This window comes from Chrysemys picta, chromosome 9 (assembly GCF_011386835.1).
Source record: "Chrysemys picta bellii isolate R12L10 chromosome 9, ASM1138683v2, whole genome shotgun sequence".
In the NCBI taxonomy this organism is placed as follows: domain Eukaryota; kingdom Metazoa; phylum Chordata; order Testudines; family Emydidae; genus Chrysemys; species Chrysemys picta.
Window position 1 is genome coordinate 3,331,755 of NC_088799.1, and position 23,132 is coordinate 3,354,886.

Consider the following 23,132-nt stretch of genomic DNA (forward strand, 5'->3'; position numbering starts at 1 on the left):
TCTATTGTGCTTATGCACTGAAGCTGATGGAATTATTTGCGTAAGTCAGGCAAGCATGATTTTCCCCTGTTGATGTAAGCCAGACATCCTTACTCTCTCTCTCTCTCTCATTGAAGTCAACGGCATCACTTGCATAAGGACTCTTCCTGCAACTTAGGCCTACAGGATTAGTCCTGTATTTACAGCAGGTCCAGGTAAATGTACAATGTTATGTTAATATGGAACCAGGTGTTAGCAACACGAGTTTTCGAAAGCTACAAAAGGATCGGAATATTTGCAAGGTGCTGACCTCAAACTAATATTCATTTAGAACCCCTGGCTATTTGAGTGTGTTCATGCAAAGCGGCATTCATTCCCCGGCTATTATTCCGGAGTCACAAGGAGCCATTGGATAATGAATTCCATGGCTCAAAAGACAATTTATAGGGATGTGTAAAAGTCCCAGATCATATGTGATCCTATAGCTGAAGGTATAAACCAGAGCCTTACAAGGGTTTCTGTTGTTAACAATGCGGAGACCTAAAGCTCAGTGTCTCACCTGGCTGATCTCAGAAATTGGAGGCCTGTGTCTGACATTATTCCAGGTAACAAAATCTTTTACTGGGGTCAGACTTTGATCGATTTGAGGGCTCTGTTGAGCATGTTTTTATTCTTGGGATAGCTTGGCAATAACAACATCCGAAAAATATTTGTAAAGACCTGCCAAGTCGTTGGGATTTTATATTCACAACCAATTCCATCTAATGTACTGATATTTTTCTTCTAGTATAGGAATCCTTTTATTCAATATATGGCTATTGAAATTAGAAAGTGCATGTCTCCAGCTGAATTAGTAGTATTTCATTGAAGACAGCAACAGAGGGTCCTGTGGCACCTTAGAGACTAACAGAAGTACTGGGAGCATAAGCTTTTGTGGGTAAGAACCTCACTTCTTCAGATGCAAGTAAGTCTAACTCTTACTTGCATCTGAAGAAGTGAGGTTCTTACCCACGAAAGCTTATACTCCCAGTACTTCTGTTAGTCTCTAAGGTGCCACAGGACCCTCTGTTGCTTTTTACAGATTCAGACTAACACGGCTACCCCTCTGATCATTGAAGACAGTTTATCTATCTATCTACAGTGTTATTCAGGTATTTATGTGTATCAGTAACATAAGGAGTGATGGCTTCACACTGAGACGTTTAAAGAATGTGAAAGATAAGTCACATGGGTTCATTCAGCCATAAAATGCACTCACAGCCCCACATGAGCCTGTCTTAGTTTTTTTCACCTGCTCTCCTCATAATTGGCAGAAGTGAGAGAAACAATTAAAAAATGATGCCCCACCATGTGTGTGAGACTTGGCAGATGAGCGCAATTTGAAAAGGGCACGTCTGGAAAAGTTCATTTTGAATTCTCAGTCTCTTTCTGTTTCCCATTTCATTTTAAATCTTCCATGAAATTTCATAGATAATGTTTTATCTGAAGGATTCGTTACACAGAGAGCCTTTTGTTATACCTGGGGACTGATTCGGCTCCCATCGAGGTTAATGGCAATGCAGACAGGATTGGGCCTGTTATATAGCCTTGTAAGATGATTTATTGCTGTTTGGGGTTTTGCTGGTGTTGTACAACATCGCTCTTACATTGATCCCTGCTAATTAGAAATGTGATATGCGATCTGTCCAAATAGAAATCAGTCTTATATGCAATAGAGATTTTTGGTTTTGACTCAAAGGAGGACACAAATTTATATGCCTGTCAGACACATGTAAAAGAAATACGAAGTATAGTAATTATCTGCAAATTATACATAATTTTTATCTAGGACCTGAATCTAATTTGTCACATTTTATTTATACTGTACCATTATTTTACTGCAATTTGATATTTAATTTAAAGTTTTCTGCAACAGAGCTGGGAAAATATGTCCAAAAATTTCCACTGATATTCATTTGAGTTTTTTAATGAATTTGATTCATCTTGTGCTTACCAACTGTTTTGTTCACTTGCCAAAGATAAGCTGGAAAATGCAGTTAGTGGCAGGAATGTTTGCCAGATTGAAATGAATGTTATAAAATATTCCCCCAAAGCAACTTTCAGATTCATAGTTGCAAAGATTCACGCCAAAGACCTGATTCTAAGAGTTGCACTTTCCTCCAGTCATGGAACAGAAACATTCCAAAACGACTCAAATTACAAATATTGAACATTCACAGTGAACGTCTTGCAAAGGAGCTGCACACCCACAATTATTCACAGACACTGTTCAGCAACCAATGTTGAATAACAAAGCAATGCCAGTGTTGTAAACATTTCTGTTTATGCTTATTTGTATCTCTTTGCTCTTGGACTTTGACATGTCACTTAGCAAAAACATACTTCACCCGTTAACACTAAACATCTTAACAGGATGTCTTTCTCCCAGCTTTTATTAGAAAACTAAGGATCTGATCAAACTAGATGGCAGACTTTCTGCTGACTTCCACAGGAGCTGGATCGGGCCATTAACAGAAAAAACTATGGGCCCAATCCAAGAAATTTTATCAAGGCTGTTAGTCTTCCTTAGTTAGGCACACAAGCTCAATGGGACTGCTCACACACGTAACAGTCACAAGATCAGGCCCTGAATTTGTCTGTAGGTGCTTTTCAGTTCAAATATAAAAGGATTCTATTAATAAGCTACTGTATTTGCCCTGACTGGTTTACATGTGTGTTTCAGTTAGCAGAGTCCGATCCGAAATGTGAACCTGATGAACTGTAAGTACTCACTCTCCACATTCTCACTGGTTTTTATTTTGTATTTGGAATTTTACAGGCAGTGCAAAGTAAGGAAAACACAAAATAATCTAGATGCTCTAAACAAGAGTACCATGTTCATACCATTAATATAAAAAGGGATAGCAATCATGCTAACAATGGCCGTTTGAGCTTAATTTTTCTTCTGAAAGAGAGAGATACAAAGGGGAGATACCCAGCTGGTTCTTATGATAATGTATAATTTTGTTGTTTTGTTAACATAGAAAGAACGATTGCGATGTACAATATATTTGAAGGAAAACAGTTATACACATTTGCATTTAAACACATCCCATTAATTAAATGTTGTACTACTATAAATTCGTTAATGGTGCTGGTTCTTCCACCGCTCAACTTAAGGACGGCACTTCAACTGATTTCATGTCACTGGGCTCAGCGCTGACCTAACATGTTGTCTGTTTCTTTAATTGCTAGATGTTTTAATTACAATGAGGAGAGCCTCAGTGCCTGGTATGTCTGGTAAGTACTGATCCATTCTAAAGACAGAATTGGCAAAAAAGTCTGTACTGATATATAGACAGGAAAGCTGAGTGAATAATTGATCAAACCAAGAAATTCAAAATAATTTAATCTGGGGTAGAACCAAAACTAAAATGTTTTTGGTTTTGCGAGGTTTGGGTTTTGTTTTGTTTTTATGTTTTTGGGTGTTTTCGCCCTTAAAAAAAAAAAACAATTCTAGCTAAATTTCTAAATAAAACGCCATTTTGAAACAAAAAGTTGCCAAGTTTCCTTTTGAATATGTGGAAATGTACTGTTTTGATTTTTTCTAATTTTTTTCAGTTTTTATTTGACTGACAATATTTGCCAAATTCGACCTGAAACTGCATTTTTCAGCAAATAAACTATTTGACTGAAAAATTTCACCCAGCTCTAATAGATATGGAGAGAGCAGTTGATAGCAAGGAACATTTCTCCTCACGTTTCACCTGAATTTTCTGTGCTTAAACCCATTATTTTGTGTTCTGCCCTGACTGGATCATTTCTCCTTATCCCCTTCACTGTTTGCGGACGGCAGAGCTGACCGGCTCAACATTTTTAATGGAAAAACGTCAAAATTCTTCATGAAAGTGTTTTTGCAGAAATTCTGAATGTTCAGAAAAAGCCAGCCAGCTGGGAGGGCCTGATCCAAGGCACAGGAGCAACCGATGGGACTTTGGCCATTGGCTGCAACAGTCTGTGCAACTCTGGTCAAAAAACTGCCACCTCCCCTACCCCACCCTCCCCCCCAAAAAAGTTTTGCCAAAAATGTTTTGAAGTTTTTTGTGCAAGAGAATTTCAATAATTAGACCAACTTGCCCTTCTCCTAGTTAGCAGCTCTCTTCTCACTCCCCCCAAACCTGCCCTCCTGCCTCTCACTTCTGAAACCTTTGCAGGTGCCACCTGCTATTGATTGTTCCATGTCTATGTCTCTGTCTCAGGTTGCTGATTTTGTTCTTTCTGGCCATGATCCTGTCCTGTGGGATTCTCTTCTGCCTGCAGTGCTGGCTGAAACGACGGAGCAGCTTCCCCTCCCGGCGCACGCTCGCCGTCTTTGCGCTCAGTGACTCCGATTCTCTTGGTGGTTAGTTTCCATCTCGATCTTTGCGGGGCTAAACCTGCTCCGGTACGGTCCAACCCAAACTCAGTGGCAGGGCCATAGTTCACTGACTCGGTAGGTAAAGTGATGCTGCGTTCAATTCAGTGATCTGGCCTCCCACCCCGATGGGAGTTACTGCCCTGGGCTTCCTTCCTGGAGAGCTGTCCATCTCATGGGGCATTTAAAACAATCATTAGGCTTCATATTCATTGGAATGTTGTCACAATGGAACATAGGCCCTGGGTTAATTGGGCCCAGCCCCTCCCACAACGCACCCAGGGCTGGTCTCTTAGAGTATCTCGGAGTATCTCCATTAGCTTCAATAGGCATTGGATCAGATCTTAAATGAGCGCCCCTCAGAAGAAACCCCAAGGATGTCCCATCAGACCGAGTGCGTGAGCCCTGATACTCCAAGAGGAAAGCCTGGTAGCTTTCTGGGTCAGGGGGTAGGAGCAAACACTAGGCTCTCTGGGGAAATCACACCAAAGCAAACTCCTGACTCCTCTAGTGTTGGCAGATTGAATTCAGAGCTTCCCAGCCCACATGTATAGTTAGCTGGTCCCAGAGCCCTGAGATGCAGCTGCTGCATGTACATGGCAGATTTCTCTTGTAATTTTCTTTCAAGTGACTGGAACCACATGATACTTCAATATCTCAAGCTAATATAGCTCTCACGTCATCATCATCGTCCCTCCTCCCCCACACCCACACCCGCACAGTCACCGCGGTCCCCCATGTGTGGTTTCCCTAAAGGCTGGCGTATGGTTACCAAGAAAAGCTCCATTTTTCTCTTCCCAGTAAGTGAAGCATCTCCCTATGCCTTTTCCGGAGTGCACGCCCACTCTCCAAACTCAGCGCTGTGCCCTTCTCCCGTCCTGCGCGTCGGCACCAGGGGGACGGGATCGCCTCCTTCCTACGAGGAGATTATGAAGGCAGGCAAATACTAGGGGCCTGATTCAGACCTCCCCGTGTTACTCCAGCGTGAGAACAGAATGAGCCATGAGGCTGAAGAGGAGACAGAGGAAATATTTTATTTTTAAATTAAAAGGGGAAACAAAATGCAAATCGAATAATGCCCACCTTGCCGCTATACTCCAAAGGACAACGCTGCAGAGAGTAAGTTTTCACCTTCCCCACAGGCTCCAGATCTGGATCTGAATTTCAGTCTCCTCCAAAGTTTAGGTCTGTCTGTACCCAGCATATTTGGTTCAACCTGAACATTTAGCCTATTAAATACCCTAATTCCTCCCATGTGCTTACAGCTCACTGCCTCTCAGGAGCCAAGGCTAAGAAATGACTGGGCAGCGGCTTCTCACATTGGAAATAGATGGGTTTGCTTCAGTCATTTGGCACCAAGCCAGCATGGCACCACGTAGCGTTGGAGTTACACTGTTATACTGTGCAGTGTGATGTAAATATGCCCCATGTAAGTGACAGACCGTTTGCCTCCCGTGAAATGCACAGTACGGTTAAAAAGATACAGACAGTGCAAAATGCCGCGGCTTGAAAGACGGCAGAGGGAAAGCACGACCCATGGACTGTTCAACCGGAACCACATTAAAACGTTGCGTTGGTTATTTTCAGTTGACGTAAATACTCTTGATTTCCGTATTAATATTGTGACTGTCTCCACGTCAGTATCTGTCCGAACCAGAAAGGAATGGCGCTCAGCACGGCAGCTCTGTGTGCCGGCCCAGCCCCAAAGGCCGGGAAGCTCTGAGACCACTGCCTGCTTTCCCATTGCCACGTTCCAGGCCTGTTGACGTCCTAAACTCACCAGTGCTGAGATCCAAGATTCTGGTTTGGGCTTAGAAATAACAATAGTTTATAAGTAATCGAACACGGCGAACTCCATAGGTGGTCTGTATTTTATTCTGCATAAAGCTGTATCGACTTATTATTATTTACTTGGTTCTAAATATGTTGCTGCTTTTCATTTCATTGAATGTCACCTTCTAGTCATATTACGGGAGAGGCTGACAAGCCAAGAGGGTCCAGTTTTTCAGTATACACCCTCCTCTGAATACCTTATTCACAAGATTCAGTAATCCACGTTCATTTCACCGATTGTGACTCTTCTCTCCAACCTCCAGCAGAGGGCGATACAGACTATCAACAGTGATGAAGGGGCTTTTTGGTTACATCAAAATTGAGCTTGCCACACAGAACAGGTTACGGTTGCTGTGTTATTGCGGGGGGGTTAAAATTTGATTTGTTTCACATTTTGGTGCTTTTGTTATTCAAAAAATAAAATGGTTTAATCCAGTTGTGTTCAGAGGCATGCTTGATCTGCAGTAATAACCCCCACAATGCTATGGGATAAAGAAAATGAGACAAAGGGAATCTCCAAAAAGAAGAACAGGAGTACTTGTGGCACTTTAGAGACTAACAAATTTATTAGAGCATAAGCTTTCGTGGACTACAGCCCACTTCTTCGGATGCATCCATGAAAGCTTATGCTCTAATAAATTTGTTAGTCTCTAAGGTGCCACAAGTACTCCTGTTCTTCTTTTTGCGGATACAGACTAACACGGCTGCTACTCTGAAAGGGAATCTCATGATTGTGAGATGACATATGTGACCACAATACCTCCAGGCAGCCTGCTTTAACACTATGGGGGTGCCAGGAGCAGCTTGTGGGGGAAGGTCCATCCGCTAAAGGGATCAATGAGAATGTTTGGGGTGAGAAGGCCTTGGGCCATGGTATCTTACGGCCCTTGCCTGGCTCACTGATGTGAAATTCCCAGCCCACAAGAGACAGGTATGCTTGACACTGGTCTCTACTTCACTGGATTATCTACAGCGGGAAGGTCATCAGAGGCAAATACCCGATGGATACTGGTGACATCTGGGAAGTGAACCGGGAAACTTGCATTTTGCTCTGAGGCTGGGAGTTCCTCTCCCACATCTGTAGAAGAGCTCTGTGTTGCTCGAAACGTGTCTCTCTCGCCAACAGAAGTTGGTCCAATAAAAAAATATATATTCCCTCCCCCACCTTGCCTCTCTAAGGAAACTCAACGCAGTAACGTCGTTTTTGACACTCTACCCTGCCTGGTCTGGGTATATAACTTCTCATACGCACAGACACACATCTGCTCATACTGGCAACCTACAAACTTCAAGCCAGATCAGGATGCACTCCAGGATGAGCTCAATTCCCACCAGGGTATTGAAGCATGGGGAAAGTGGCCATTGTCACTCGCCATGCTGTACATGTACCGTGCAGAAATGGAAGACCTTGCTCTCCAGAGCTGTCAATCTATCCCCTTCCACCAGCGTAACATTGCGGGAGGGCTGAGCATTTGTCCCCGTGAAAAGTACACCAGGGCATGGATTTAAGAGGGTTTGAGCAGTAAGGAATTTTCCTCCTCATCGGTGAGCTTGGTGTGGAACAGCTACACCGCTTATGACCAGTGGTTTGTCGTAATAGCTGGAATCTCTACGTGCCCCACAAGAAGCAGTGTGGGGTAAAGGGTAAGGCACTGACCTCAGAACTGGCACGCCTGGGGTCTATTCCTCACTCTGCCACAGCAATGATGTGTTACCTTGGTCATGTCACTGCCCTGTGCCTAAGTTTCCCCATCTGTAAAATGGGGATAATGACAATTGCTTTCTTTTTAAGAATGACTGTTACTCTTACTTACTTATATGGAGGCATTTAGGTTTGTGGATCCACCCAGTAGCAGCTCCACTGGTGCACTCCTTCGCTCAGGCCTAGGCCCCTCCAAGCTGTCCCAGAGCAGCATGGGTGGATTGAGTTCCCTAGGTGGTCTCTCCAGAGAACAGCCGCTTTGCTTTGTGCCTTATGTTCCCATGCAGCACTCAGCCCCCAAGGAAGAGATTTCTTTTTGCCTGAGCTAAGTTTCCAAGAGTTCTCAGCTGAAAAATCCCTGTCTTTCTGATGAAATAGGGCTGAGAAATAATGCTGGCACTCCATAACTGCCTTCCAACTAACATAACTGCCTCTGCACATTAACAATGCAATGAAATGGAAATCATGTGCAAAAATCATGGAAGGCAATAAGGGGGTGAATATGTTGACTTTAGGGTCCGCTGTCGCTAAGTCTTGATAGTGGATAAATAACGAACCGTAGAAGGATTAATTACCTGGGGTCCAGTAGGACGCAAATGAAGGAGTGGCATGAGGAAAGCGGCATAGTGAGGCTTTCACTTCATCACTCCATTCAAGGATTGAATAATAAAATCATAAATAAAGTAAATTGGATGGAAAAGCCACCATGGCCTTTTGGATCTAATGCAAAATGGAGCAAAATCGAATACAGACTGGACACGTTGGGGGGATGTTTCCAAAGAGAAAATAAGAACATAAGAGCGGCCAGACTGGGTCAGACCAAAGGTCCATTTAGCCCAGTATCCTGTCTTCCGACAGTGGCCAGTGCCAGGTGCCCCAGAGGGAATGAACAGAACAGGGAATCACCAAGTGATCCATCCCCTGTTGCCCATTCCCAGCTTCTGGCAAACAGAGACTAGGGACACCCTCCCTGCCCATCCTGGCTAATAGCCATTGATGGACTTATCCTCCATGAACTTATCTAGTTCTTTTTTTAACCCTGTTATAGTCTTGGCCCTCACAACATCCTCTGGCAAAGAGTTCCACAGGTTGCCCATGCATTGTGTGAAAAAATACTTCCTTTTGTTTGTTTTAAATCTGCTGCCTATTGATTTCATTTGGTGACCCCTTGTTCTGGTGTTATGAGAAGGAGTAAACTTCCTTGTTTACTTTCTCCACACCAGTGATGATTTTATAGACCTCTATCATATCCCCCCTTAGTCATCTCTTTTCCAAGCTGAAAAGTCCCAGTCTGATTAATCTAGGCCCCAATCCTGCGTCAGTGCCAGCCAGGGACGTTTTACTGCTGACTTCAAAGGGAGCGAGATTGTGGCAGCAGCTCCAGTAATGTCAGTGGAGCTGCATCAGGGAGTTTGGGGGTAGAATTTGGCCTCCTGGTTCGTCTATGGCAAGGATTGCACAGCTGGCTCTTTCAGGTGAGAAGCACTGCACCCTGCTGCCCTTATTATTATTATCTTATTAATCTCTCCTCAGACGGCAGCTGTTCCATACCCCTAATCATTTTTGTTTCCCTTTTCTGAACCTTTTCCCATTCCAATATATCTTTTTTGAGATGAGGTGACCACATCTGCACACACTATTCAAGCTGTGAGCGTACCATGGATTTATCTAGAGGCAGTATGATATTTTCTGTCCTATTATCTATCCCTTTCTTAATGATTCCTAACGTTCTATTCGCTTTTTTGCCTGCCGCTGCACACTGAATGGATGTTTTCAGAGAACTTTCCACCATGACTCCAAGATCTCATTCTTGAGTGGTAACAGCTAATTTAAACAACAAGGAGTCTGGTGGCACCTAAAAGACTAACAGATTTATTTGGGCAAAAGCTTTCATGAGTAAAAACCTCACTTCTTCGGATGCATAGAGTGAAAGTTACAGATGCAGGCATTATATACAGACCCATGGAGAGCAGGGAGTTACTTCGCAAGTGGAGAACCAGTGTTGACAGGGCCAATTCAATCAGGGTGGATGTAGTCCACTCCCAATAATAGATGAGGAGGTGTCACTCACGAAAGCTTATGCCCAAATAAATCTGTTAGTCTTTAAGGTGCCACCAGACTCCTTGTTGTTTTTGTAGACACAGACTAACACGACTACCCCCTGCTACTTAACAGCTAATTTAGACCCCATCATTGTACATGTATAGTTGGGATTATGTTTTCCAATGTGCATTACTTTGCATTTACTTTGCAAATCAATCAAGAATGACAAGCAACATGTACAAAAACCAGGAAATAACAGAAATGCTCTGTTTTCCAGCTCAATCCGAAGACTCGGTATGATAGTCTATGATGATTTGTTTGATGGTGTCTTTTGGGTAGAGGGAGAGGATGGGGAATCAATTTTGCAGGACAGACGTAGGTGGCTGTTCTTCTCTGGGCCATTAGATGTCAGGATTTCCAGCTTTTGTGCAACATGAACTGAAGACGCTAATCCAAGTACTGTACAGGCTCAACCTTGTAAGTGCGTATCGGCTACCCTTGGAAAAGTGCCCTCAGCTCCCATTGACAGGGCTGAGCACCGGAGGATCTAGCCCTCCGGGAGATCTGTTGAGCTGCAAGCTGCAAAGAAGCCAATACAGGTTTTTATTTGGTTCCTTTCTGTCGAAACTAAGGCCGTGATTCTGCCATGAGCCCCCTGCTGCCAGATACTTGTACCACCCAAAGAGAGCTCCATTGAAGTCAGCTGGCTCCACACAGCACAGGGGCTCAAGTATCTCTTAATAGTGCTTTGAATCTATAAAAGGGCGGTGTTGTCTACTGATGGGCACATAAAACTGAGAGCCAGGAGCACTCGGGATCTATCTTCAGTTCTGCCACTGATTTTTTTCTGTAGCCTTGGACTAGTCACTTAGCCCACCTGCCTCAGCTTTCCCCTCTGTAAAATGGGGACAACAGAACTCACCTGCCAGTTAAGCGGTTGAATTTACTAATACTTGTGAAGCTTTGAAGACAAAATCACTCCCAGTGCTAAGCGGTATTATTGATTATTATATATTTGTTCACTATTATTAAATGCTGTCAACATCTGCAGGAAGAACTCAATATCCTGGCGATCTTAACAGGTAAAAAGCCTTTTGGTTTCCCCTTTAAAGAAGTGGGGCACCCCAGGCCTGTTGTTTAGTCATTGTGTTATACAAACTAATCTCATTTATACTTCTGCACATTCTTGGGACTCATCGATGCAGAAAGCAGTCTGTAGGAATGCTCCTTCGGTATGGATTTTCTTTTCAGAAGCATTTGCCATTTGGAAACAATAAGAACAGGTTAAAAAACATGGCTGCATCTAAAGCTCCCAGCAAAGGCTCCTAGATCTTGAAAAGCAAGTGACGGTGATATGCAGTGGGATCCAGTGTTAGCGATCAGAGATCAAATCTCTTCCTAAAGCCTCTGCCTATTTGCGCTGCTGCCTTTTGCCCCTCATTTCCAGGAGGGACGTCATCTATATCACACCAATCTTGATCTAGCTGGACTATCCCCTGAGCACCTCTCCTCCCTCCCACCACCATGGGAGAATCCTGCAGGATTGGAAATGACCTGCATTTCCTAGCGTGCGTTTTATTACAGTTCTAAAATGTTTAAGTAAAACTGTGCTCTCTGGATCCACATCCTCATTCTAATAAAATCACCAGAGCCCGGTGCCAATAACTCATAAAAACAGGGGGGGAGGGAAACACTATATTTAAAAATATATACATACCTCTGCTTCAACAAATTGTTTAATTGTAAGATGTCACAACAAAGTATATGATTTACATGGTTAACTGAGGCTGAGGAAAGTAACAAGAGGGTGAAATATCGCAGACAAACATGGGTAATACAGATTTAATTGTTTTATTATAAGACCATTTTACTGGGTGTGCTGCAATCAGAAATCCGTATCTATTTACAGGGAAGGAAATAAACTAATCAAAGAGGTTATTTACAAACAATGTATATTTTTCCATAAAGCACCTGCATTTATACACCTAAAGGACACTCAGCATGTCCCTTAATCCAAGACAGCCATTCCAATAGTAACAGGAAGTGCCTAGCACCTTGTCTAGATGAGGATAAAAATGCATTGCTTCCACAACAGCTAACATATGCCAACTAATGTGTTCTAAAACTCGTCTAGACAAGGAGTGTAGACTTAACACATGCTAAACTGGGTGCGTTAACTTGACACTCCCACCCACGGTCTGCGGCTACCAGCAAACGTGTTGAAAATTGCCCTGTCTACACTGGGGTTTTAACTTGTGTTAGCTAATTTGTCAAAAACACGATTTTTTTTCCTACTGAGGAAAAGGCCTACATTCTAGCCTACCCAAGATCTACATAAGGGCTGCAGATTTCATGCCCAGTAAAATAGCTCTGAATTGGATAAGAAAGTGTTTTGATTTAAAGGGGGTTCAGGTCAAAGGGATTTTACAGTCGGTTATATCAGCTCCTAGTTAATCCATTCATCATGAGACAAGGCCAATTCTGCATCCTCACCCAATTTGTCCTTGTCTGACTCAGGAAGGGAAGGGTTAAGTACTGAATTAGGATTTCCAGAGCTGGGCAATAGAGAATCCCAAATGGACTGATCAGCTACTCAACGTTTGGTGAAGAGGTTTGCATTTTGCAGGGCAGAATGCATCTGGGCGTACGGCGTTTTCTCCAGCTGGTGATTTGTGGGCGAGCCTAAGGCACAGACAGCAGGGGAGGGTGCAGGTTAGGACAGCCCGTTCCCATCTGTACTGATCTGTTGTTGCTCTCAAGGAGAGGACACGCCTACGTCCTGACTTCATGGATTCCAGATGTTGACCTGGCGGCCCAGCCGTCTCTCAGCAGAGGTTGTGTGGTCCCCCTGGTCTGTCAGCACCTTATCACACCCGGATTAGCTCTGTGATTTCCCGCCCACTCTTATTGTTTTGGTTTCTTTATACAACATGTAGGTGCCCACTCCTCCAAAGAGCTGATTTCTTCCAACTCACAGTGAAGTCAATGGGCCAAATTCTCACTGAGGCTGAACAGCAAGATTAATGGAATTCAGCTGGTGTTTAGCACCTCTCAGAATGCAACCCAGTGGGAGCCCTGCCTTCCTGACCCTTCCTGGCCGCTGCTTTCTTGCTGAAGATGTTGATTTTATTTCAAGCCCCCGATACAGGCCATTCTACACGTATCTGTGAGGCGCGACTTAGCATCCCGCTCACAGACGCTGGAGGCCAGGCCTCTGGATAAGCAGTTCAAAATAAAAGCAGCGCTCTAGTCTCCTCATTTCCTGTTCCTCACACTCTGGTGTCCATCGCGTACATTTTGGCAGTCGCTGTCTGAGACGATGGATAGTATGTGTTTGCCACAGTCGTTCCAGCTGGGGAATACATCTTCCTCAAGGAATTAGGGGAATAGAACCTCCCAGACCCAACATCTGTGTTGCAAAAGGAAAGAAAGAGGGAAAGCTGATTAGCAATGACCCAGCCATTTCCCATCAGCAAAGTGGCCTCCGAATACAGTGCGATGAGGGTTCCAATTTGTTAATAAGGTAAATAATAACACTACACTTTACACTTAGACCTCATCTTCCATCTGAGGAGCTCAAAGCCCTTCACAAAGATGAGTAAAGTATTACTATGCCCATTTTACAGGCAAAACACTGCTGCACACGTAACCATCACCCAGGATGATGCTGGATAGGAGATGAAGCTTTTTATATAGGCTCTGTGCTATTGGGGACTGGGCCTTTAAGGACTGAGCTTCCCAGACAGAGCACCTGGGCAGGGTGCTGGGAAGCTCTTGTTGTTTGGCGCAGCCAGTTGGACGGAACCAGACACAGAACACAGCAGATCTCCTGCGAGCACATGAAGTACTGAGTGATCTCTGAACGCCACATTCTCCAATGCAGTCAGATCAGGAGTGATCCTAAGGTAATAGCCTCTGATAGGCCGCTGGAGAGCGACAGGAAATGTGTGAAGAATCTTGGTCCTGTTCTAAGCGGCTTAGGATCCACAACCCAGCAGTCAAACCCACACTGGTATTCTCCGCAGTGAATTCAAGGGTCTAATGGACACACAGACTTGAGCTCTCCTCTCTGCCCCAGAGATGCCCCCTAAGCAACGTTCTATCGCTCTGGGCTCCCACGAGATTATTACCCTCGTCTTGACTGTGTTTAGTTGATGCCGTTGGGTCTTACCTCGGAAGAGATACATGCAGCAGGTGAGCACAGCCCCAGATAAGAAGCAGCCCAGGGACCCAGCCATTCCGAGCCAACAAGACCAGCCAAACTTATACTGGATGCCCAGAAACACATTGTGCAAAACCAGGGAGGAGCGCTCCACGTACACCCCGAGGGCGTACCAGACTGAGCCAATAAGGCCTGGGAAGCCTGCAGGGCAGGAGAGAAGAGCACCGGAGAGATCTGTCAGACAGGTCACGGTCATTACCGGGACTATATGATTCCTGGAGTGTACTCTGCCATCTCCTAACCCACCCGTTAGCTCCTGCTGACTTCATCTGGCGGGTCCCATGTGTACTCAAGGGCAGTTTATACTCGATGGGTTTGCTTGCTCAAACGTGTGATGGACACTCTAGCTGGTTGACATCTTTCAAATTTTGAAACCTCTACTTAAAAGTGGTGGGGGGGGGAGATTATATATCTATGCAATTCCCCACTGCCCCACCATCCCTTGTTTATCAACTTGTAGCTGATCAGGAGTTTTTGAATTTCAATGTTTTTCAGGCATATTTTGAATTTGGATACACATCCGGAGGAAATTGCCAACAAAATGTTCACAAAGTGCTTTTCGATTAGCTCTAATATGCACCGGGCCATATAGAAGCGGAGCTCTGAGAACATTATAAGCACATGTATTCATAAGCCTCCCAGTAATTGGCATTAGAGTCTTTATATCTGCGAGGGAAGTGAAATTGGGAGAGCTTTTTTAATATTGGTGCAAATCCAAATAAATAAAGTTACTTTGTCCATAGTGAGCCAATGCTATAACTTGGCACCTATTTATCCTAGTTACTTCTCTGGCCCCCATCACGCTAGTGTCTAAGAATCTCACACTCTAATGTTGTTAGCCTCAGAATACCCCGGTTGTGAGGCTAAGGCAGGGCAGTGCTCTTATCCCCATTTTACAGATGGGAAACTGAGGCACAGAGAGGCTAAGTAACTTGCCAGGGTCACAGAGGAAGTCAGTGGTGTAGTAGAGAATTGAATTTGATTCTCTGGCTAGCAGCCTAACCATTGGACCGTGCTTCCTCTCACAGAGTGTGTGTCTCAGCCCACTAAACTACTCACACTCCTTTGCACTACTTATTTATTTTTAATCGGGCCATCCATGATCATGTGACTGACCATACTGAACAAATACCTGCTATGAGCAACGTAACTCCAGATACGAGACAGATGCGCAGCTTGATGGTGGGCTCATCCGTGAGGAATTTGACACAGTCAAGTCCCAGGAGCAGGAAAGCGAATCCAAACCCCGCCAGGATGTCTGCTGTGATCATCATGGCTCTGGTCAGCACCAGCTTCACTGCAGGACAGGGTAGGGGATTGTGGTGCAGCAAGGAGATACAGTCATGATCCTAAAAGCTAAAGAACTAGGGGCAGGTCTACACTACCGTGTGAGTCGAGGTAACTTACGGCACTCAGGGGTGTGAAAAAGAAACCCCCCCAAGTGACACAAGTGACAGCGACCTAAGCGCCGTCCACACCGGTGACATAGCTTCCGCCTCTTGCAGAAGTGGAGTAATTACACTGACGGGAGAGCGTGCTCCCATTATCACAGAGCATCTTCTCCAGACATGCCCATTGAAATCAAAGAACCCGGGGTAGCAGAATCTCTCCAGAAAGGGGTATTGCATGAAACCTTAGGCCTGGTGATCGGCTGACATCTGCCACTTCCCAACCACATTTAATCCCCAAAAGAGAGTGGCTGCTATGCAGTGCTCTAAAATGATTAAGTCCCCCACATAAAAATCATAGATTAGAATAACAGGGTGGGAAGGGACCTCAAGAGGTCATCTAGTCCAACCTCCTGCTTGAAGCAGGCCCAATCCCTAGACAGCTTTTTTTTTTTTTTTTTTGTGCCCCAGATCCCTAAATGGCCCCCCTCAAGGATTGAACTCCTAACCCTGGGTTTAGCAGGCCAATGTGCAAACCACTGAGCTATCCCTCCCCCTGTAGGGACAGCCCTTGCGTTATAACTCATTCACTTTGCAGTGAAGACAAGCCCTAAGCCTTCAGGTTTCTAAGAGTATCAAATCAGCTTTACATCTTGCAATATGATAAAAATCTCCTGTGGAGCCTACCATAAAAAATCTGTCCTTGAAAGGGGAATGTTTGAAGCTCCTTCACCAGAGGTTTTCTAAAGGAGGCTGGATAGCCACCTGTAACAAATGCTGCATCTTGGCAGGGGGTTAGAGTAGATCAGGGGTTCTCAAACATTTTTTGCTGGGATCCCCTTTGAAAATATTTCAGGCTTTGACAATCTCCACTCCCACAAAAAGTGACGACCCCCTGCATACCATGCCTTACTTCTGCGCTGCTGCTGGGGGCCGTGCTGCCTTCAGAGCTGGGGCCTGGCCGGCAGCCGCTGCTCTCCAGCCACCCAGCTCTGAAGGGCTCGGGCTGACAGCACGAACCCCCTGCATGCGTTGGGGGCTGATAGCTCGCAAACCCCCTCCTTAATAAGCTTACGACCCCCAGTTTGAGAACCCCTGGATTAGATGACCCTTGTGAACCCTTCTAACCCTATGGTTCTATGTTCTCTACCTGCACAGTTTGTGATTGAAATCTGAAGCATACGTACAGGGGTGCTCGGCAAATATAGAGTCATACTCGTCACAGGTTTGAATCCCATCGAACACGTTGGTGACGCATTCCCACCACAGGCCACGGCACTTTGTGCTCACCTAGAAGTAAAAAAGCAGCGAGTGAGCGCACCCCAATGCAACAGCAAGGAGCCAGAGGAGAGAGCGTGAGGGACATTTTAGCCCAGTGAAGTCAATGGCAAAACTCCCATTGACTTCCACAGGGGCTGGTCTTTGTGACTGGACAATTGCTCAAGCAAAAGTGTTCAGTGTACTGAGACCACTCCCTATCACGCCGACCCGTATTGTCTCATCGTTTTCTTGTGCTCCCCTGTCTGCAGCCCCCTGTTGTCTCTTCTCTTACGCTTAGATTGTAAGATCTTTGGGCAGGGACTGTTTGTACAGCACCTAGCACAATGGGGTTCTGGTCTGGGCCTGGGATGCCTAGGTCCGACAGCAATACAAATAGTTGATGACAATAAGAGTTTTGCCATTTCCAGAATCAGGCCCCAGGCTGGTGGTTACCAACATGCCTGGCACGCAGGTCACTCGGAACTGAAAAGTCACTGTATAACTTGGTTCTGAGGGAACATTGCTTTAAATTAAGACCATTCTGCCCCGTATAATTTTACCTCTAGCCACCAGGAATTTGGTAGGGGAAAAAAATCCCATGGCTTATGCTTTGGGGTTTCCTGTTTCAAAGTGAACTTAGTGGGAGTGACAGCTGCTGAACTGACATCCCCAGGGACTCAGGTCCTCTCCTGAGTGTGTGGACAAGGTGGCCAGCTGCCATGACGACTCCCCCCAGGCTGCCTTTTTGCCCTGGGACCATAACTCGGGTTGAGGTCATTCACCATTCATGCCCCCTCGCCCAGATTCCCACCCAACCCCCCAGAAGTCAATCTAACACGGAAGGTATTTTTGTTAGCACTGTAAATATGCCAACGGGAATTAAGCACCTCTTGTGTATTCTTGGCATTGCTCATACGTATAGCAGGGAGCAGGGCTAACGTGTGTGCTACCTTGGACTCAAGTCTGCATTGCGGCTGCTAGAGAAATCCCAGCCTAGTTTAACAAAAGAGTAACCCCTGTAGGAAAGAGGAACAGTACCTCTTGTTTGGATGATGAGACAAATCTACTTTTTTGGATGGCAGAACGCACCAAATATCAGCCTTAAATGTAGTAATAATCACAGGTACCAACCCAGTTAATAGGACATGTTACACAACTTGTAATCTCTTGAGCTAGGGGAAATGATACCACTCTATACTGAAAGAGAATACTCTGTACATCGATGACTGGGTATATAAGCTATCCCTCTTGGCATAAGACAATACCTTACTAGTTTTCATTACTATTACACACTGGACTGACAGTTTAAATGTTGGTTCTGTCAGTTCAGCCGGTCCTTTCCCTCTAACATATTAGCTAAGCCATGGCCCTTAGGCTACCCTTCGAAGGGGTATATTGATACTCCAGCACAATGCTTTTCACTTAGACACATTCCATTTCCTATTCCACCTAGTGTCAGAGCGTCAGAGAGCTTAAGGCCAGAAGGGACCATTAGGTCATAGGCCAATAACTTGTGTTAGACTAAAGCATTTCAGTCCTCAGGATGTTAACCTGTTGTGTGCCACAGGCAGAGAACAGCAGAGACCGAGGCTGTCACTCAGCCAACTCATCCTGAGAACAGCTAGCGCCTACAGTCAGACACCGCCCCCACTCACCCCCAAGTTTAGTGTCGCCTTCAAAACGACGGATTTCAGATAGATCTATACTCCAAATCTAGAGCTCTGCAGGGCTTCAGGACTCACCAGCTTCCATGGAGAATCTACGCCTCTACGTGCAAAACTCTACCCTGGGCCTGAAATCTGCACCGAGCCCTTTGCTAACCCAAGAGAGCTCAGTCAAAGTTGTGTGTGTCTTGGTGTGTTTTGACTATTGCCCCCCAATCCTGGCCCTGAATTCATTCAGACAGCAATGGCAAAGGCCAAAACACCATGGGAGAGGCTCCTGTCTTCCCGCATTCTTCCAAGGTGCCTCTTACCTCTGCACTGCCTTCCCTGTCTGTACCTGTACGGCCACTCCCCACCCCTCAGTCAGAGCTCGTCCCCAGATCCACCTCTGCTGCAGAGCCAGTATGGAATGAGCCATCTCACCCCGGCTCAGTTGAGGAGAGCATGGGGCTAATTGGCGCGCTATTGTAACGGGCCTGTTTCATCCTTGGGCTACACCAGTTGTGTGCTGGGGTAACTCTGTTAACCTCCTTCACTATGTTGTTCTCCCCCGACCTCTCCTGTGTCGTCGGTCTTTTCAGCTTGTTAGTTAGGTTGTATTTCTCTAGGTACTGACACGGCTGTCATCACAACAGTCCCTGAGCGCCTCCCGGAATAATAAAGAGAATGGCAAGCACACGGCTCTGTCTGAAGGGCAAAGGCTGTGTTCACCTTATATGTTTGCACCATGCCTAGCAGAACGGGGCCCTGGTTCTGTGCCGACAACTCCACTCCTCTGGCACAATGGAAATTTCTACCATCAGAATAAAGCTCATCTGGGCACCAAGTCAAAGCTTCCTTGGGGGCCGGGCCAAGACTGTGGAACGAACTTCCCAGGATCTAAAACTCTCCACCTTCAGCTCCCCCTGTCAGGTGCATTTCTGACACGTCTTCTGTAACATAAACATAGAGCAATGCGTGTCTCTAGTTCTAGAGAGCATTTTAAAAATGACAACACAAACCACTGCCCTACACACACTTTCCCGCCTAAGGAGAGGATGAGAGACCCAAACACATGACAGATGTCATGGAATGCATGGTTGGAAGGCTCTCGGATACTAAGGTGATGAATATGGTAGAAGAACTGTTAGAGAATACAATAAAAATGTTAATAATAATTTCTAACCTGGCTGAAACCAGAGAGGGATGGCGTCCCCCGAGAGAGCTTTTTCTGAAGCAGTTTCCAGGCCCGGGAGAGTTCGGAGACCTGTTCAAACTTATCCCAAGTGAACGGAGCCTCTAGCCCAGAAGCTCCCAAATGTCATTGGTTCGTGGTCCACTTTCTTAACAGATGGTTGTGAAGTGAATGGAGGGACTATCAAGCTGATGTTCCCCCAGTGGTACGTGCACTCAGTTTGGGCACCCCTGCTCTAGGGTACTGCGATCCCAACCCAGCAGCGTGCGTAGTGATGCTCACAATGAAGGAAACCTAACTCCGGCTCAAACTAACAGCCCCAAATAAAAAGTGCTCAGGGATTCTTACAGGAAACGCAGCTCCGCTCCCTGCAAACCGAACGCGGATTGAACAGTTCTGTGTCGCCGGCTGAAACCAGGAGCAATGTCAATTTCTGAGCACCCAGGCAATTGATCATTTACCTGCATGCCCATATTTAGAGAGGCAATGAGCTCATTAGGGGAATTAAGACGCTCGTTCTATCAGGTATTAACGCTGGGGGCACTTTGCTGCGTGGTTTGGTATTCGTGCTCAGGGCAGGGACGTGAGAATAGTGGCTACCATTAACCCAACTCCGCGTTAATGGAGCACTTAGGTGAAACCCGGTCGGAGGGTGAAGGCAAGGTTAAAAAGCCTTTTGTTCATGGGCTGGACCCTTTATATGAATTGTTTTATTCAGAATGAATTCAGGTCTGTGAAAAATGACTAGCGAGGCACAATATAGTTATGATGCTGTCAATATGTTTAGGTGCTTTACTGTCAACAGCTAGATTCTGGTGTCTCCCTGTTGTCTTTTAAACTTTTCAAGCCCCGTCATATTCAAGCCATCTGCTGCTAGAGGCAAGGAGAGAAAAAACTTCCAATGACTTCGGATTTCTCACCTCTGCCTGCAATACATTTAAAAAAGAGCTAAAAGGCTAGACTGAAAATCCAGGGCCAGCTTTGGTATAGGTGGACGACGTCCATTTAGACCTGCTGGGGATCAGTCCTTAAATGTATCTGAGCTTAACACTTCGACATGCTGAACATTATCGTTTTGTTTCTTTCTACAGGATAGATCTCTGAGCACCAATCACCATAGTACCTAGGCCTTGAGACTATTAGGGTTTGTCTTGTTAGGGGAAAACCATCTTTCCCTTTCACTGTTCTGGGGGGGCCCTAACATCATGATTATTGCTGTGGTATCTGAAAGCCAGATTCTGATCTCTGCGCCAGTGGTGCCCAGCCAGCGTTACCCCTCTGATTCCATACATTGGCAAGTAGGTGGTAGACAGAAAGTCTGTCTGTCAGACTGCCCGGGAGTGAATTTCACCCTGATTGTGCAAAGCACAGACTTTTCTAGAGAACATATGTTTTAAAAACTGCAGCCCTTCAGCAGGGTTTGCCCATTCTGGGGGTTTCAAAGGCAGCGATAGTAGAACTGTGTGGTGCTGTGTACTTGTGAAAGTGGTGAGTGTTTGGGGGCCAGGGGACTGCTTGGGACTGCGTGGTGGGAGGCAGGGAGGTCAGTCTGCTTCCTTGATACTCGCGATTTACTTTTGTTGCCCTTTTTCTAGACTGCTAATCTGTGTAAACGTCAACGGGGAGATTTCTGAGGCTCAGAACTAAAAGCCAATCTCTGCATTCCCCCTGAAGTTCTGCTAGCCCCATAGGTGCGTCTCATCAGAAAGTCACTCAATTACAGACCTAAAAGTCACAATTCTTCAACAACAAAAACTTCAAAAACAGACTCCAACGAGAAACTGCAGAACTGGAATTAATTTGCAAACTGGACACCATTAAATTAGGCTTGAATAAAGACTGGGGGTGGATGGGTCACGGCTACTACTCTGAAACCTATTTCCCCATGCTAATTTTCCCCCTACTGTTACTCACACCTTCTTGTCAACTGTTTGAAATGGGCCATCCTGATTATCACTACAAACATTTTTTTTCTCCTGCTGATAATAACCCATCTTAATTGATTTGCCTCGTTAGAGTTGGTATGGCAACCCACGTCTTTTCATGTTCTCTGTACAGATATATCTTCCTACTGTATTTTCTACTCCATGCATCTGATGAAGTGGGTTTTAGCCCACGAAAGCTTATGCCCAAATAAATTTGTTGGTCTCTAAGGTGCTACAAGTACTCCTCGTTCTTTATGCAGATCAGAGGTACACACTTTGGCTTCTTTATTCTACAGAGTCTGATCTATAGAATTCACAAAGCAAGGAGAAGATGACCAATCCAGGGTATCCATGTGGCCTGGAAATGTAGGACCAAATTGTGCTCTCTTACACTGGTGCAAATCCAGAGTAACGCTGTTAAAGCCAATGGGGTTATTCTGCATTTACCCCGCTGACGCTGAGAACAGATTCTGGGCTGTGAAGTTTGTCGCAGTAAGCAATTTGCTAGAGCAAATACCACTCTCCAAAGTCATTAGCTGCTTTTCACCCAAGAGAATAGGGGGAAAGTCTGAGAGACAGCGGAACAATGATGCTAGCGGGAGCTACCAGGGACCTAATGCCTACGCTCTCTCCATTTTCTTGGCAGGCTCAGTCTGTAGGATTCCTGAGCAACCTGGCAGCTTGTTTTCTTACAGACGGGTAAACAGAAAACTCAGACTGCAGTGGCACTTGGCAGCCTTTCATGGAGAAATCCATTCCATTTACCACTGGCTCATTAAACTATTTCCAGCCTTTCGCTATAGATGGAGGTTCCCTATATCAATGTTGCCTCTGAGCGGGTTGTACCATATCCCCATCACCCCAGCGGGTGTTTTAGCCTCCCAAAGGCTGGTCTGCTGGGCTCTCATGATGTGGCTTTTGTTGCCTGTCCCCAAGAAGCATGACCGTCCCCTTTGGTTTCCAAGGAACGTTCCCATTGCAGTGCGTGGGTCACCCTCCATCTCGACCTTACCTCCAGGGAGTCGTCAGCGTTCACCATCCAGCAGTCTGTCCAGGTGGCTGCTATCAAAAACCCAGCAGAGAAGAAGGCGAAGAAACACGCGACATATTGGAGAAGATACCTCATCCCAACGAGCGTTCAGCACGTCAGGGCATAAAGAACACCACCTCCCAGGGAGCCTCCGGGCCTCAGTTCACTGCTCCTGTCTTTCAACAGCCATCAAGCGAGTGAAGTTCCCTTTTCTTTTACAATCACTAATGCTCAACTGTACAAAACTTAATGTTGCTGTGAGAACAATACAAACCGGCTGCAACCGAAGGAGGAGGGTCTGAGAGGTCATCCGAAGCAACCGAGCCCTTGCAGCCAATCAGATTTGTTCAGGTAAAACTCGCTATGGCTGGGAAAAAGCAACTCAAGTTATGCAGAAAGTGCACGCAGGCAATTAAAGAGTCCAAAACTTCCTTGGAATGATGGTCAGGGTTGGTACAATTTGCAGCTTGTCTATGAGCTAGGGAAGTGGTAGAAGAGGAATCAAAATGTAAGCTTCAG

General features: G+C 45.5%; 2 protein-coding genes across 3 annotated transcripts; one reads left to right on the forward strand and one right to left on the reverse strand.

Moving 5' to 3' along the window:
• Positions 1–413: 413 nt before the first annotated feature.
• TMEM207 (transmembrane protein 207) lies at positions 414–6,641 on the forward strand. Its single transcript, XM_024110048.3, has 5 exons — positions 414–584; positions 2,702–2,739; positions 3,214–3,258; positions 4,218–4,360; positions 5,174–6,641. Exons 1-5 carry the CDS (start codon positions 510–512, stop codon positions 5,320–5,322), a joined length of 450 nt encoding a protein of 149 aa, XP_023965816.1. The 5' UTR covers positions 414–509; the 3' UTR covers positions 5,323–6,641.
• A 5,029-nt stretch (positions 6,642–11,670) lies between these two features.
• Positions 11,671–22,892, reverse strand: CLDN16 (claudin 16). Of its 2 annotated transcripts, XM_042843865.2 has the most exons (6): positions 22,596–22,854; positions 19,196–19,416; positions 16,748–16,850; positions 15,305–15,469; positions 14,122–14,313; positions 11,671–13,359 (listed from the first exon to the last, which is right to left on the reverse strand). In XM_042843865.2, the coding sequence occupies exons 2-6, from the start codon at positions 19,211–19,213 to the stop codon at positions 13,220–13,222; spliced, it is 618 nt and encodes a 205-aa protein (XP_042699799.2). In that variant the 5' UTR covers positions 19,214–19,416; positions 22,596–22,854; the 3' UTR covers positions 11,671–13,219. The 2 variants fall into 2 exon arrangements, with proteins under 2 accessions (XP_042699799.2, XP_005308124.2); XM_005308067.4 differs by lacking the exon at positions 19,196–19,416 and having other exon boundaries at positions 22,596–22,892.
• Between the last annotated feature and the right edge of the window lie 240 nt (positions 22,893–23,132).

Bases quoted from the DNA above. Each gene is read 5' to 3' on its own strand.
- TMEM207 (XM_024110048.3), top strand. From the start codon at position 510: ATGCGGAGACCTAAAGCTCAGTGTCTCACCTGGCTGATCTCAGAAATT. The intron at 3,259-4,217 runs GTAAGTACTGAT...TCTCTGTCTCAG, and splicing joins CTCAGTGCCTGGTATGTCTG to GTTGCTGATTTTGTTCTTTC. The intron at 4,361-5,173 runs GTTAGTTTCCAT...TTCTCTTCCCAG, and splicing joins TGACTCCGATTCTCTTGGTG to TAAGTGAAGCATCTCCCTAT.
- CLDN16 (XM_005308067.4), bottom strand. From the start codon at position 22,709: ATGAGGTATCTTCTCCAATATGTCGCGTGTTTCTTCGCCTTCTTCTCT. The intron at 16,851-22,595 runs GTAAGGTCGAGA...TTTTACTTCTAG, and splicing joins ACGCTGACGACTCCCTGGAG to GTGAGCACAAAGTGCCGTGG. The intron at 15,470-16,747 runs GTACGTATGCTT...CCTGTCCTGCAG, and splicing joins TATATTTGCCGAGCACCCCT to TGAAGCTGGTGCTGACCAGA.